The 17,634-nt window shown below is 37.7% G+C and overlaps 2 protein-coding genes across 3 annotated transcripts in view; one reads left to right on the top strand and one right to left on the bottom strand.

Annotated features, from left to right (window-relative positions):
• LOC308697603 (uncharacterized protein) overlaps window positions 1–17,634 on the bottom strand; it is a 641,328-nt gene that overhangs the window by 588,768 nt on the left and 34,926 nt on the right. The window contains exon 2 of the mRNA XM_081376953.1: window positions 8,259–8,389. Within this exon, the coding sequence (XP_081233079.1) occupies window positions 8,259–8,330 (72 nt within the window). The 5' untranslated portion in view covers window positions 8,331–8,389. The remainder of the gene's footprint in view (window positions 1–8,258; window positions 8,390–17,634) is intronic.
• The window catches only part of LOC308697382 (uncharacterized protein), a 28,929-nt gene that overhangs the window by 5,311 nt on the left and 5,984 nt on the right, over window positions 1–17,634 (top strand). For both annotated transcript variants that reach the window (XM_081376562.1, XM_081376561.1), the window contains exon 2: window positions 15,072–16,812. In XM_081376562.1, the coding sequence (XP_081232688.1) occupies window positions 15,077–16,812 (1,736 nt within the window). In that variant the 5' untranslated portion in view covers window positions 15,072–15,076. The remainder of the gene's footprint in view (window positions 1–15,071; window positions 16,813–17,634) is intronic.

Here is a 17,634-nt window from a genome sequence, read left to right as displayed (position 1 = left end):
TATTTCCCATTCGTCGCCCGTTTTCGGGCGGGAGGAAGCTAAGTGTGACTTTTTTTTTTACGACCCTTTACCATATCAGAATCATCTCCTTGATTTTTTTTTTTTTTGTGTGTGTTCATATAGGTAATAAAACAAAAGTCACCAAGTTTCACCCCCATCCAATGAAGCAAAAAAAAAATTAAACAATTCGAAACGTTCAAGTTTTCGCCTGTTTTCGGGCGAAGAATCCCAGAGGGTTATGGCATTTCAGTCATTAATTGCCATTAATTGAATTATCCCAATATTGTGTGTGTTTGCATTGTGGTAGTCATAAAATAACATTACTACATTTGACATTACTGTTTAGACTGCTTTATGTTCCATTAATACCTGTTGTATCAAATTTGATACACAATTTCCAACACGATTTACTCGTAATTTAACGATTAAATTATTAAGTAATTATGCATTATTTCAATTCAGAAAGTGTTAAATTAATTATATCAGGCGAAATCCAATATTATTTTTTACCTTAACAACTTGAAATTAGCCTTTATTTTCCTGCCGAAAGCGTCTAGCTTGATTCAACTCGCAGCCGCCAATTTGAAAAGCTAAAAAATCACCCCTCTACTGCCTGCAGTACAGTGAAATTCCACAAGATGGCAGAATACACGTATCAAAATAGATACAACAGGTTTTCAAAGAAAGTATTGCTCTCACTGATTCAGTATATGACTTAGAAACTCGTGTATCAAATATGATACATGCGGCTTTAAAGGGTTAAAGGATTTCTTAAAAGTTGTTTTTTTTAAAAATCGTTCGTTAGACACACACAGATGTCAAGATTCAGTCTATGCATCTCAACAATGGTGACGAGCAGAATATTCAATTAGGAAAAGTAAATTACATAGACAATTCAGATCATAATTTATTCATACCGCAATGCATGATGGGAGCCATTAATGAGTTGTGATTGGTGGCAGCCACTGCAACATGCTTTATTATTGTCACCATTGTTGAGATTCACAGGCTGATTATTGATGTCTGTGTTTTAAATGAATTTATCTAAATGTCTTTTGATCAGAACAATGTTTATTAAATATTTTGAATTATAAGTAAAATACTGATAATCATAGGCTGAAAAATCACTAAACTGCTGCTAAAAAGTTAAACCAAACTATCTCAATAAGTTTCCTTTTTCAGATCACAGCATGATTATGTCAACACATAACCAACACTATAAGATAACATTTTACTTTGTTCATTTAACTGTTATAAATCAATAACAGCAGACAAACAACAGTAAATATTAAAGTAAACATATAATGGTCTAGAGCCCAACTAAAGCAAACACCCATCACCTTAATGGTAACTTACAATTTGTGATTTTCTCCTTCAGTGATTCTGCTTGTTAACATCAGGTGTCTTCAATAATGCTCAATAGTCACTTAATTAATCACTTAATTATCTCATTAACTTTAACACTCTTGAGTGTGGACTCATATACACTCCCAGCCCCAGGAGTGTTAATTTAACACCGCTCCATCTGAAAGCAGGTGAAGGTGATTTACTACTAATCAAGGAACCGGCTTTACTGATGAGATGCGCATAACAATCGCATGCGATATATCGCCCATCCCTAGGTATTATTAATTCGTGCCCACGAAACAATTCACCTGAATATTCACCAATTCACAAAAAAAAAAGGAATAAAAAGCTGTACGAGAATAGTCGGCCTTCACTGAAGAGCTATCTTCACAGGTAAGAAAAACAGTTTAATAATTATTATTAATTCGTGGCCACGAAATAATTCACCTGAATATTCACCAATTCACAAAATATAGGTCTTTAGCATTCACTAATTAATAGTATCAAACTGTTTTTGGCCACGTTGTAATTCGTTAAATCAAAATGAGGGAGGGAATTAGTTCAACGTGTCCACGATTTATTAAAACGAGGGAACAAATAAGTCGTCGTAACAACTAAGTTATTTAGATCAGTGGACAGGGCGCATAAGAACAGTGAGAGAGCCCCGGCCGCGCGCGCGCGCACTCTCACCGCCTTCAGTCAACAACACGAGCGCTGTATTGCTCTCTCTCCCTCGCGCATATCAACACAATAGTAAAAGGTCGGAAGACCGATTGTGTTTTATAGATTAGTAGTTTGTTCATATAAAGTGTTTGATTAACAAGTACATGTTTAGGAAATGCATAATACAAATTGTATGGGTTAATGTAACGGTAAACGGACTCTGCGGGTAAAACTGTTGTGATGAAACTGCGCATGCGCGGGGTAAAACTGCTGGGGTAAAGCTGTGGCTCTGCGGCTCTGCAGACATATTATTGTGCTGCGATCAGTGGCGCGGATACTGTTTTGGCGCTGATCCACTTGTCCGACACGACTGTCGCGTGGTGTCGCGACGCCTCCCCACATTGGTACGTTAAGGGCGTTTACCGCAATGGGCGTGGTTCTGACCGAGCGGGAAATGTAGCGTATTAGAACAGAGGACCAGCGAGAGACTTCCCTCCATCTCCATATGCTGTTCTTCTATTGGATAGACGCGCCGCGTTTAACGGAATTCATTTGCATAAAGATGGGCATCGGCCAGCTTTTTGACGCGCAGCACTTTTTCAAATGAAGCGCCGCCTTCCCGGAATGCTTTGCGGGTGCGACAAAGTCGCTTGACGTCACCCATAGGAATATAGTGGAGCACGGCCCGACAGAAGTGTCGCACGGACAAGTGGATCAGCGCCGTTTGTTTCTGGCTCGCGCACAGCCTTCACTCTCGGACGCGTGCTTTCTTTGACCGCTTCATATTAGAAAACTGGTCTAGCGGTCTCTGGTGGTGCAAAAATGTATTACAACTAAATTAAATGCACGCCATTGACGCCACTTAACCGAGCAAAATGTTTCACTCGGTTACGCAATTTTTAACGGTTAATTGGTTAACCATGGACACCCCTAGTTGCAACCTGGTGCAAAGATTTTCAACATGAATGTGCCAGGTAAGGAAACAATCAATAAAGACACCCAGATACTTATATGACGTAACCTGACGTATTGGTGTGTTGTGAATAAGTACAGGATTAAGTTCACAGATTGATCTTGGGTCAAATATCATCTCCTCTGTTTTTGTGACGTTAACCATCAGATGGTGAGCATCACACCAGTCCACAAACTGGTATTATCTGGCTACATTTGACACTAATATATTATTTCGCCACAGCCACTTGTAACACTAAACTGAAAATGGTACTTTAGTTTTGCAATAACTGCATATAGTTAGGGAAAGTTAGGATTTTTTTTTGCCAATCTGCAAAAAAATTTCTTACCAATAGCTTTTTTTACCATGTGTTCCTATAGGTGTCTAGTAACACCTCCCAATTTATCCACGGCCAAATCCTCGGGGAAACGCCTGGAGAGGCGATCAAAGTTGGGGTGCCCAGACGGCCTGGGTAAAAATAATGAACTTTTTTTTTTATTATTATTATTATTTTTTTTATTACCTTTGAGATGACTAACTAGGGGTTTTTAGGGGTGCCGAATCTATCCCAGCCATTAGTTTTGAGTAAAAATGACTCCAAGTCCATACAAAAACCACATAAAAATGGTTTTATTGAACGATTACAAAACAAAACTTACTAAATCGGTTTAAAGTCGGCATGAAATCAAATTTGACAAATCTTCTTTTTATATGTAATATTGTAGTGTTTATTATAAATGATTTATCTGTGCACTTCATTATTTTTTTAAAATTCATGTACCCTTATAATCTTTAATCAAATACATTACCCTTCCCTCCCCCCTCGAAACGACCTCTCTTCTCTTTCGGTCACGTGCCGTGGAGAAAGGGTGCGGCCAGAGCCGATGAGGGTGCGGCTATCGAGATGCTCTCGAGGGTGAACTTGACTGATAACAGAGAATGTCTAATAAGGATGATAACTTGACTTGACTCATCTTGGTTCGCGGGAATAATAAAATAAAATAAAAAATCCTTCATGGGAGGGTAACGGTGGGGAGTCTGGTGGAGAGAAATCCTCCACAACTGAATGTAAACTGGCATTCAAATCTGCCTCCATTTTGTTTGCAACGCCCAACCTCCAAGGATCCAATCAGTTCCCGAAGGACGAAATCAAGCCCCGCCCTACATTTTTTTCTAATTTCAGAAGCCGTTTCACTCGGATATACGTCACAACAAGGAAAAAATGACAATACTCAACTTCCGTTTCATGCCGACTTTAAAGGGGGGGGTGAATTGCTGTTTCTTGCATACTGAGTTTTTTACACTGTTAAAGAGTTGGATTCCCATGCTAAACATGGACAAAGTTTCAAAAGTTAAGTTGTACGTTTGAAGGAGTATTTTTGTTCCAAAAATACTCCTTCCGGTTTGTCACAAGTTTCGGAAAGTTTTTTTCGAGTATGGCTCTGTCTTACGTAAGATAGGGCGGAATTTCCTTATATGGGTCCTAAGGGCACTTCTGCCGGAAAGACGCGCGCGCGCCGGTACACCAGGCAGAGAAGAGAGAGAGAGAGAGAGAGCGAAAGCAGTACGTTACCTCATCAAAGCGCTCTGCTCAGCTCACCAAAGTGTGTTTTTGGTTGCCAGCCAGGGCAAGACACCCCTGCACAGATTCCCAAAGAACCCAGCGTTAAGAACAGTGGATGCAGATTGTTTTTCCGGGGTTTGTTCCCTGCATTTCGACGTTGATTGTTTTATAAACAAAGCCCACATCGACGGATTTGCAGATCGTCTAATGCTTAAGGATCGAGCAATCACAATGATAAAGGTTTGCGATTGCAGGCGGTGAGTAAACTGCTTAAAATGTCTCTCTGTGTTGTTGTTATAGCTTGGTTAGCACAGCTTTAGCTCCGCCCACACGGCCCGCCTTCAGCCGCTCGTTTTTTTCCGGAAAAACTCGGTACAGCCTATCTGTCTATTATAAATATAATAAAACTAAAGACTTTTTGGAGATATAAAGGATGCAATACTACTCTATAGGTACTCAGGATTAACAGGAGATTGAGTGAAAATGAGCATTTCACCCCCCCTTTAAGGCCAGACACTACAAATTTTTAACTAGCAGATATCACCATGAAACTTTACCAGTTGATTACCTATATTAAGATGAGAAAAAAATGTATTACAAGTTTTCTGAAATTAAATTCTTAAATATGCAAATTAGGCAATATCTAATTAAATATGCGCTAATTTGCATATCTTTTAAAAAACAAAATCTGAGTATTGGATAAAGCCAGGTTACATTTTTTTTTCATTGTGTTCACATATTAGATGGGAAAAAAATTACTGAGGGATTTATGGATATCTACTTTTGTTATCCTGTAAATCAGAATACTGTCAATAGCCTTAAAAAATGATTTTTGCTATGTTTTTTGGAATAAAATGTTATAAATCAGGCTAGGAATAATATATTTACAAATCCCTCTGTATATGTCTTCATAATATAACTAGGTACAAGACTGGAGAAGTTGGTGTATATAGGTGCTACTGAAGTGGAGATTTCGGACTTGGAGACTTGGAGAATGAGAGAAAAGTCATTTTGAGAAAATGGATTTGACTTTTCTCTCATACTCCAAGTCCGAAATCTCCACTTCAGTAGCACTCTCCAGTCTTGTTTATTACTTTTTCCCATCTAATATGTGAACACAATGAAAAAATAATTTTTAACCTGGCTTTATCCAATACTCAGATTTTGTTTTTTAAAAGATATGCAAATTAGCGCATATTTAATTAGATATTGCCTAATTAGCATATTTAAAAATTAAATTACAGAAAACTTGTAATACATTTTTTTCTCATCTTAATATAGGTAATAAACTGGTAAAGTTTCATGGTGATATCTGCTAGTTAAAAAATTGACTCTATTCACCTGTAGGCAGGCCCGGATTAAGAGGACTTTGGGCCCTGGGGCTATGGCAACACCAAGGGCCCCCTTTCATCTGATTGCCACGCCACAGTCTTCTACTGCAATAAATTTGTTTTACTGTTTTTAATCAATGTATTTAATTAATGTTTTTCTTTATCATTATTTATTATTATTATTTTTGCACACTAAGTCCAGGCTATTTAACACATTAACCCTCTACTGCACAGATTTTGATGGAACATCATGATAAAAATTACTCCACATAATTTCTTGGTTCATTTTGGGAACATTTTATTGATAAAACATTTTTACCCCCTCCCCTTCCATAAGTGCATTTATGGCTATTTCTCTCATTTTATATAGGCTAAAGGGACAAAGTAAGCATTAATAAAACATTTGCTTTCTAAAGCCCTAGATGGTAATTGTTTCTCATGTGGATATCTGTAAAAAAAATATTAATACATTTACACTGCATTTACAATTACATAAATGCTATGATTGTTATTTTATTTAATATTTAAATATAAAAATATTTATTTTTTAATTTCTAACTAAAGGGTACATTAAGTATGAAACTAAAACTACCAGTAGGTGGCGGCAAGTCACTGTCTTAATAAGCGAGTCATTCATTCATCCGATTTGTTCAAACGGCTGTTTGATTCAACGACGAAGCAAACGAGGAGTCAATGTATCATTAAATGAACCCATTCGTTCAAAACAGATTATTCAGTAACGAATCACCACTATCAGTTTCAGAGATTGTTTCTGCTGTGGTTTCATTTTGGAATTTCCATCGGCGAAATGACGATAAACTAAAACGTAACTCTCAATGTTAACTTATTGGTCAACCTGATTGTTGCATAACATATATCACATTAGCAATTGTGCTAATATTTGGAGAAAACTGCGCTTTTACTTGTGTGATATATTTATTTTATATTATGTAATATTACAATAAGACAAAAACTCATCGGGGCAAAAAATGCCCATGTACCTTGGATATATTGGACCTTGATGTTCGTAATTCGGCCGGGGATTTTTACGCAGGTGGGTGGTGGGAGAAAAAACACTGACATTCTGATTCAGACTGCAATAAAATCACCTACTATATTCTATATAGCCCATATTGAAAATACCTTACGACTCCACGAGAAACATCCAAATGGTGCTTAACTCATTAACTTACTTCAGCTGCTTGCTTACCTTCTTCAGCGTATAAAACACGCGGATCGATGACGAGGCAGGAGGGTGAAGCTAACTGTGGGCTGCTGCCGCTGTACTCGTGGTCTTCCACGGGCACGGATGAAAGTGAACCCAAGTAGTTAGTTAGTTTAGAAATTTTTGCATCCCTTTTCTGCCTTTCGAGTTTGTTTTTCCTTTTTTGTACATCACTATCACTTTTTTTTCATAATTTTTGAACTCCTGCGGGCGATTTATTCCCATGTTCTATATGAAAGCATAACGAAAAGAGGCGTTTCCCAACGTCATAGCGCAAATTGTAGAGTTAATTTGATTGGCCGGTGAATTATATCAGTCAGGCACATTATCCAAAAACTTCTTGTTATTTTATTATACACAAATCAACCACCTATGACTTGATAATCTCATTTCCTCCAGCCAATCACGGGCCCCCTAATCCCGTGGGCCCTGGGGCTTCAGCCCCACCTAGCCCTTATGTTAATCCGGCCCTGCCTGTAGTGTCTGGCCTCAAAACGATTTAGTAAGTTTTGTTTTGTAATTGTTCAATAAAACCATTTTTATGTGGTTCTTGTATGGACTTGGAGTGATTTTTACTCAAAACTAATGGCTGGGATAGATTCGGCACCCCTAAAAACCCCTAGTTAGTCATCTCAAAAGGTAATATTAAAAAAAAAGTTCATTATTTCGTCTCTCCAGGCGTTTCCCCGAGGATTTGGCCGTGGATAAATTGGGAGGTGTTACTAGACACCTATAGGAACACATGGTAAAAAAAGCTATTGGTAAGAATTTTTTTTGCAGATTGGCAAAAAAAATTACTAACTTTCCCTAACTAATAAGTAACAGTTCAAAAAATACATCTAGGAATATACAAAAGTATATGAATAATATTTAAAATATATCTCTTTAAAACTTAATGTCCAGAAACAATTTTGTTAAATAAAAGGCAATTGTCAGTTTTTTTATACAAAAGTACAAAAAAGTGCAACAGTAACTTATACTCAATGTAAGTAGTCCTTTAAAAACACTAAGTGCAGTCACAGTGTAGTGAAATAAGAGACTTTAATACACAAATAAACCTCAACTTAACAAGTTCAGATTCAACAAGAACAGTATTAAACCAAGAATGAAAATATTCATATTTCAAGTAACTCAGGTAATTTCATTCCCACAACCTGTTGCAATTATAGCCCTTACCTGTAGGTTAAAGATGCTAGACGTTGTTTCAGGGTTTAACCAGTTCAGTCCTGGATCCGTTTCTCTGGGCATTTGCTAGTATCAAAATCCAAACTTCATCAAAATAAAGCTATTCCACTTCGATAATCACTCTTATATGATTATTAGTAGTAGTAGTAGTAGTAGTAATTTCACATAAATGATAATTATTCAAGCTTGATACAAATTCTCATTCTCATTCTAGAAGAAAATTTCAGATGGCACTTAGAGGCTTTTGCATCGGAACTCTTCATAAATAGACCTATATAGGCTATATATATATATATATATATATATATATATATATATATATATATATATATATATATATATATATATATATATATATTAGAGGTGGGCATAGATTAATTTTTTTAATCTAGATTAATCTAGATTAATTTTGAAATTAATCTAGATTAATCTAGATTAAAATGGCTCATTTGAATTCTGCCGAAAGCATTCAGAATATGTGTGCTACCCAAATAATGACTATAAAAGTAGGCTAAGTCTTTGAGAACGGGTTTCTCAAGCCAGGTGGCGCATTAGACTAGGGGCTCATCTCAGGAACTGTTTCCAAAATGCATCACAAACTGCTTGAGAAAGCTGTTCCACTCATAGACTGTAAAAGGTTACTTCTGTACTGTTACCGTCCGTAGGCAACATAGGCCTATGTTATTATCAACTACTATAGGCTATCAATTAGGGATGGGCGATATGGCCTAAAATCTATATATTGATATAGGGTAAACGTACCTATTAAGCTCAAGTACCCATTAAGCACACTACCATCTTGGAGCTCAGATTATAAAAAGAAACAGCAATGTATTATCCTATTTGATGTATTAACCAATTGATGTGTTTGTTACTATATACCTCCTGTAATTTTAAACCAATCAGACCATTGCACACTGAGATATGTGTGTCCATGTGTTCACACTGTCTGGCGGCTATTTTCAAAGCTGTCTGAAAACTTTCACCAGAAGAGGAGCCCCTCAGATGTGCATTTTTTATATGTTTAAGCCTTTATTTTGAAGAAGTACATCTTCTTATTGCAAAATTAAGAGATTAATGTTTAGACTTTTGAATATTATAACCTGGAACCTGGATGTGGGAAATAATTACAGTTAGATCTAAAAGATAGTTTTAGCAACATAGCCCAGATGCTACGAACATAGCTAGCTTACTAGCTGTATAAGATTGTGTGCTACATTAATATATTACTTCACAGGAATTAATGGCTTGTACTTTTAAATCCATAATATTATAATTTTACATTTTATTGATAGTCTTTGGTTTTAAACTGCTGTAATTTTTAAAGAATTCATATTATTGTTAGGTGAGCTTAAAGGGTGCACTACTATGACAATCACACAGCTTCAGTGTGACATCAATTAGAAAAAGCATAATTTCATAGATATTGTCTATAATAGTTGTTCATATTAAAATTGGTATAAACTTAATACATTACCTAGATTATTAATTTAGCTAAATATTTTCCTTTAAATTTTAATTTAATATTTATTAATTAAAAAATGTTTTTGCTCCAATTAAGCACAGTGTGTGCTCCCTTTAAGCTCACCCACATTAAACGTCTATGTAAATACTTAATAATCAGAATTTAAATATTAACTGATGGTTGTCACTATGTTAATCTTCAAAAAAATGATTAATAAACTTATTTTCACAGTCTTAAGATGACAAAAGCTAGACGAAACTATAGTGTATGCCCAAAGATGAAAGAGGCATGTCATACAAAGGAGCCATCAGAAACCTGTCGTATCTGTCCAAGAAGTTTGGAGTAGACAGGAAAGCTCTGACCCAGAGAGTTAAAGGGATACTCCACTTTTTTTTGGAAATAAGCTCATTTTACAACTCCCCCAGAGATAAACAGTTGAGTTTGGCGGTACCACTTTTAGCATAGCTTAGCATAATGAATTGAACCGGACAAGACCATTAGCATCTCTCTCAAAAAAATGATCTATTTAAAACTTGACTCTTCTGTAGTTACATCGTGTACTAAGATGGACGGAAAATGAAAAGGTGCGATTTTGAGAGTATAGTTCCTAGCCATATCAGCCTAGAAAATTTAAACTTTACATTTTCCGTCGGTCTTATTACACGATGTAACTACAGAAGAGTCGAGTTTTAAATAGGAAAAATATCGAAACTCTTTGGTCATTTTTTTGAGAGAGATGCTAATGGTCTTGTCCGGTTATGCTAAAAGTGGTACCGCCAGACCCGGAGATCGGCTGAATGGATTTGAAAACTGTAAAACTCAACTGTTTAACTCTGGGGGAGTTGTAAAATGAGCCTATTTCCAAAAAAAGTGGAGTATCCCTTTAAGGAGCACATTGGTTTGTTTTGTTATTTGATTTTTCAATATGGGTTACATAGCTGAACGTGGACTAGTCTAGATGTTGCAATGAGTTTGAATGACACATCACTATGAATAGGATAGGCTACCTGATCAAATTGAATGCCTTGTTGCTTGATTTTAGTGTTCTGTTTTTTTGTGATTGACTCTGTACCTTCAAATAAAACTTTTTTCAATTATTCCTTAAAAAGGTTGTTTAAAATAAACAAGAATTTTTAATAAAACTTGTTGTGAGCTTATTGGGAACAGGGGTGTGCTTAAAGGGTACAAAACGTACCCATTAAGCACAGCCAGACTTTTTATATTTAATGATGTACATCTTAATTGAAATACTTTTGTCATTTAAAATAAAATGAAATATTATAGTGTGAGAGATTAATATTTTATTTTAAAATAACTTCTTGTACTAAAACCAATATCTTGTGCACTAAAAATGTCTCAATGTAGATTTTGGTGAGCTTAATAGGTACGTTTACCCTACATTGCAGCCATTTGCGATAACGATATACAGTATATTATAATAAAACCATTACAGAACAGGTTACACAGACCCTGCTAAACAACTGCTAATTTTTTTTTAAAGGGTATATGTAGTTTTGAGAACATATATTGTGCAAAACTGTAAGTATACAACATAATTTTGCAGATAAATCAAATTTAAGTACACTAGCTGCAGAGATCTTAAGTAGGTCTAATGTTTATTATAGCTTTGAGCTTATGAAACCCCAAATTTAAAGTTATAATATTGTCTAACTGATGTCTTTTCAGTTAAAAAGAAACTCAACAACGATTCTTAAAATCGGGCGTAGACAGAGATTATGTGTTAACGTTACACCACTAAGATATATTGGATTGAGAATAATACGCGCGCGCTGGTATTCAGTGATATCAGTTTCAGTTTCGTTTTGAATTTGAGGTGGTAGAACGGATTAGTCGTGTGTTAACTTACCGAACCGTTACCCCACACACTCGGATAGTTTGCTGCTGTTTGTCGGACGGCTTAAATCCGAACCAAGTCCAAATAATGGACGTTGCAGCTTTCAGTTTCAGCCGTGTTTACTTAAGATGACGACGACTATGCGTTGCAGCCGGGTTTACCTCGCGGCCGCGGGTAGATTGCGTCATCATAGCTTGTGTAGTAGAGCCATCTCCCAACCCAACTTGGGGAATAGATTAACGGCGATATTTTTTTTATCGCGCGATAAGAGTCTCGCGTTAACGCCGATAACGGCCCACCACTAATATATATTTATATATATAGGGCTGGGTGAATTAACGCGCTAATCTCTGCGATTAATTTGAGATGTTTAACGCATAAAAAAAAAGGCAATTGATGCAGCACCTTTTTTTTTTTTGTCTCGTTTTAATGACTTCCTGTTGCGGCTGATATTGAAATGGCCAAAGGTATGCCGCCCCTCATGTTTGGCGATCAGGTTTCATTCTTACGTGGCTTTCATGAGAGGGTCTTTTCCGCTCTGTGTGTATGTGTGTATGTGTGTTGGTGCGCTGCGCTCTCTGCTCAATGTTCCGCTCTGTGTTTGCGCTGCGCGTTCTGCTCTGTCTTTAACGGCCCAAACGCTCCAATCATGTACCGATCACGCACTGGAAAAGCAAAGTCCGCTCAAATAGTGTCAAATTTCTCAGTAGTAGACTTCTGTTTGCTGAGCTGGTATAGTCATGCTTGGCAACAATGGTAAAATGACCTGCTCTGATCACATGCTCTGGTAATAATAACTTTGTGACTATACTTTGTTTTGATAATTAGTCAAAAAAAGAAATCTGTTAAATCTGAGTATGTTGCATAGAACTGAAGTCAAGTCATCTTCATTTATATAGCGCTTTTAACAATGTAGATTGTTTCAAAGCAGCTTTACAGAGATAAGCGTATAATTTAAGGTAACAGAGATTGTTTTGGCTTTATAGCGGTTCTTTAATAAAGTTATATTCCAGCTAAAGTTATTGATTATTTATTCCCTTCCGTCGTAATGATCATTTGTTATTAAATTAGGGGCCGCTAAGACGACACCATTCTCTCTATACAGACTTTAAACTTGAACCTGTGAGAAACGCTGATGGTGGTCACATGCGCATTAAGAATTGGTTCTATAGTTATGTGCATTTAAATATATGTGTGCAGGTTTGTAATTCCCTACAAACCAAGCCTAAACAAAGTACTGGTGCCTTATAAAAAATTTATACAGAATTTTATTTTGTTACTTCGGGGTAGGTACTTGAAACGAATTTCACGAAAACGCTTTATCTGTAGAGTGGTAAAGGGATCATCCATAGGGAGAGACTAGTTGGCACTTCAGCACTGCGTTGTCATCGGGTCCAGGCGCAGGTCCTTCATCAGATCTGGATACGGCCTGGATCCGGCAGGCTGCAGGAAAACCTCGGGATAAACAAAGACACTAAAATTAGCATAGATGCCATTCTTCTCATGATGTAACAAGTACATCAGGATTTATGGGAAGTGTTCCCGGTTCCAGCTGACCTAATCTGTGCAGCCTAACATTGAATTATTAAAGTATATAATGTGTTATGTGTATGCTAGGTCAAAGAGATGTGTCTTTTAATCTGGCTTTGAACTTAGAGTGTGTCTGCTTCCCGGACAATGTTAGGAAGCCTGTTCCAAAGTTTTGGCGCTAAATAGGAAAAGGATCTACCTAAATCCAGCAGTCGATTTTGATATTCTAGGTATCATCTAGGTATATTATCAACTGGCTGGAATTTTGAGATCGCAATAGACGTGAAGGACTATAAAGTGTTAAGAGCTTGCTCAAGTACTGTGGAGCTAAACCATTCAGTGCTTTGTAAGTAATCAGCAATATTTTAAAATTGATGCGATGTTTAATAGGGAGCCAGTGCAGTTTTGACAGAACTGGGCTAATATGGTCATACTTCCTGGTTCTGGTAAGAACTCGAGCTGCTGCGTTTTGAACTAGCTGTAGTTTGTTCATTAAGCGTGCAGGACAACCACCCAGTAGAGCATTACAATAATCTAGCCTTGATGTCATGAGGGCATGAACTAATTGTTCTGCATTTGTCAATGAGAGCATATGACGTAATTTGGATATATTTTTAAGATGGAAAAATACGATTTTACAGATACTAGACATGTGACTTTCAAATGAAAGATTGGTATCAAAGAGCACACCCAGGTTCCTAACCGACGACGAAGACTTGACAGAGCAGCCATCAAGTGTTAGACAGTATTCTAGATTATTACGTGAGGAAGATTTTTTGTTCAATAATTAGAATTTTCAGTGTTAAGTAGTAGGAAATGACTACCGTATTTTTCGGACTATAAGTCGCTCCGGAGTATAAGTCGCATCAGTCAAAAAATGCGTCATGAAGAGGAAAAAAACATATATAAGTCGCACTGGACTATAAGTCGCATTTATTTAGAAATTTATTTCGCAAAATCCAAGACCAAGAACAGACATTTTTATCAGGAAAGGCAAGTTATTCAACTAACGTTACACAGCAGCACACAGAACAACAGGCTGAATAGGTGTTCGGTGTGTTAACGCAACACATTAACAGTTATTCAGCTACACAATAGCAAAAAAGAACATATAGCCTACCTGGGAGGCTTGAATAGGCTAAATTAACATAAGCCAGCGAGTCCAACAAGAAATTTACCAGTAAACAAGTTCACCAAGCTCCCGCGATCTCATTCCAAAACATCTTCTTCCTCCCTTGGTGTCGCTTCTGAACAACTCCGCCAACTAGAGCGCCCTCTCGCGGCTGTAGACGGTAATGTTTTCTCTTGGTTCATCTCAGTCTGAATTAATTTTGATATATAAGTCGCACCTGATTATAAGTCACTGCTAAACTCAGCCCTGGTGTGTCCTCAGGGATTGAGGAAATGAGGACAGGGGGGTTGGTGGAGTGGCTCTGTCCCAACACCTCATCCATGAGGACAAACCACTGCCAAGTTTCAGTAGTGGGTTTCCCACTCACACCCTCACCTGTCCCAGGACACTTGCAATTACGGCTCCAGTATCTCAGCGATCTGACATAGGGCAAGCAGTTTGGAGAACAAATGCAACAAAGAGTAACGTAATGTAACTTTTATTTTTTTTCGGCCTGTATGGGAGTTGCCTTCCCCAGCAGACCAATTTTCTCCAGAATTGCTCTAATAAAGCAGAAAAGGGTACTTATGAAAAATATTAACACAGCGGTGCATTGTTAGGCCACCAAGGATCCTTTTATGTAACCTTTCTTTCACTGGGAAACAAAGGGTGCATTTGGCGTCACTTTAGCCTTCGTCAATGCAGCCTTCACACTGGGACACAGCTAGGGATTAAATCACAGAAAAACGTGGGCAAACTGGGTCTCACAGGCAAACATAACATGAACACAGACACTAAACGTGACACATGTACTGATGCAATTAAACTTTTTTTTCATTTCAGACCTGATGGAAGAAAACGAGGAGAGTGAAAAAATGAGTGAAGTGAAGGAGGAGAGTGAAGAACTGAGTGAAGTGAAGGAGGAGAGAGAAGAACTGATTGAAGTGAAGGAGGAGAGAGAAGAACTGAGAGAAGTGAAGGAGGAGAGAGACGAACTGAGAGAAGTGAAGGAGGAGAGAGAAGAACTGAGTGAAGTGGAGGAGGAACATCATGTCAAACCTGGGAAGAGTTTCACAACCAAACAAAGTCTTGAGATTCACATGTTAATCCACACTGGAGAGAAGCCGTTCTCATGTGATCAGTGTGGAAAAACATTTATTGGGTCATCAAACCTGAAGAGACACCTGACAGTTCATACTAAGGAGAAGCCACATTCATGTTCTGTGTGTGGAAAGAGTTTTTCACAGCTGAGCTCTTTACATACACATCAGAAAATTCATACTGGTGTGACTGTGAGAGAGTACATGTGCTTTGAGTGTGAGAAGACTTTTATTACAGCGCAATGTTTAAAACAGCACCAGAGGATCCACACTGGAGAAAAACCTTACAAGTGTTCACACTGTGACAAGAGATTCAGTCAGCCATCATCTCAGAAAACACATGAGAGGATCCACACTGGAGAAAAACCTTACAAGTGTTCACACTGTGACAAGAGGTTCAGTCAATCATCACATCTGAAAATACATTTGAGGATCCACACTGTAGAAAACCCTTACAAGTGTTCACACTGTGACAAGAGATTCAGTCAGTTATCAAATCTGAAAACACATGAGAGGATCCACAGTGGAGAAAAACCTTACAAGTGTTCACACTGTGACAAGAGATTCAGTCAGTTATCAAATCTGAAAACACATGAGAGGATCCACAGCGGAAAGAAGCCGCACACGTGTGATCAGTGCGGGAAGAGTTTCAAACACAAACAGAATCGGGAGATTCACATGAGAGTTCACACAGGAGAAAAGCCATTTACATGTGATCAATGTGGGAATAGTTTCACAACCAAACAAAGTCTTGAGATTCACATTCGGGTTCACACTGGAGAGAAGCCGTTCACATGTGATCATTGCGGCAAAGCATTTGCCCAGGCATCACACCAGAAGGCACACCTGACAGTTCATACTGAGGAGAAGCCATATTCATGTTCTGTGTGTGGAAAGAGTTTTTCACACCAGCAATCTTTACATACACATCAGAAAACTCATACTGGTTTGAGAGAGTACGTGTGCTGTGAGTGTGAGAAGACTTTTATGACAGCGAAATGTTTAAAACTGCACCAGAGGATCCACACTGGAGAAAAACCTTACAAGTGTTCACACTGTGACAAGAGATTCAGTCAGTTATCAAATCTGAAAGCACATGAGAGGATCCACAGCGGAGAAAAACCTTACAAGTGTTCACACTGTGACAAGAGATTCAGTGATCCATCAAATCTGAAAACACATGAGAGGATCCACACTGGAGAAAAACCTTACAAGTGTTCACACTGTGACAAGAGATTCAGTGATTTATCAGCTCTGAAAACACATGAGAGGATCCACACTGGAGAAAAACCTTACAAGTGTTCACACTGTGACAAGAGATTCAGTGATTCATCATCTCTGAAATCACATGAGAGGATCCAGAGCAGAGAGAAGCTGCACACGTGTGATCAGTGCGGGAAGAGTTTCTCTATTAAATGTCTCCTGAAGATACACATGAAGATCCATACAGTGCAGAAACCACATCATCACTGTCTGAGATCACGGTAAGTAGTTCATTTTTATGTGCCGAGGAACAAAATCTCTTCTGTGTAAGTTAGTCACAGTCAAATCTCTCTATCTCCACCTATAGTTGGCGCTGTTTCACTGTGGCTGCTGTTGAATCATCCAGGGGTACGTTTGTATTGAAAGCATCGTTGGCCAACTATAGTTGGCTAACGATGCTTTCGGGAAACGCACCCCTGGTTGTGAATGAGGCCGACACCTGATGTGATTGTAAAGTGCTTGGTGTGTACAACTGCCGTGCAAAGACAAAAGACCATAACTTCATTTTGGTTGAAAATTAGTTATTAATATTTTTCCACGTTCAATACATCCTTTATGATGTGGATAAAAATTCATCCTTTATGATGTGGATAAAAATTCAGTCAATTCTTTTTTTTTTTTGTTTGTTTGTTTTTTTTTCGAGAAATGAATTGGTTGTCTTAACAGTAACTTCCAAAAGCCCAAGAGAAACCAAGGTAGAACACTATAACAGTAATACCACCAAAGAGCAGTAGGCTTTGTTTTGGAACGCTCAAATTCAGTTACGGTACGCATGTCAATATGAAGTTACTGTGCCGGTGTTCTATCAAATAATGCTACTTATCAGATTGTACATTGTTCTGCCTTTGTTTTACTGTCAATCAAAATTGAAATTACAGTGTTGCCTACTTTGTACAGCTTCCATCAGTCCCTGTAACTTCTGATGTTCCCAGAGCTTTGTCCTGCACAAACGTGGTCATGATGTAGAAGATGAATACAACTAAAAACTAAAGCCCCGCCTCACCCAGTTCGGGTACCGGACCTGTTTGAAACACCCATGGGTT

Source organism: Scardinius erythrophthalmus (genome assembly GCF_964197995.2).
Source record: "Scardinius erythrophthalmus genome assembly, chromosome: 1".
Taxonomy (NCBI): Eukaryota; Metazoa; Chordata; class Actinopteri; order Cypriniformes; family Leuciscidae; genus Scardinius; species Scardinius erythrophthalmus.
The sequence above is the reverse complement of the archived record's forward strand: the minus strand, read 5'-3'. Positions and strand labels throughout refer to the sequence as shown.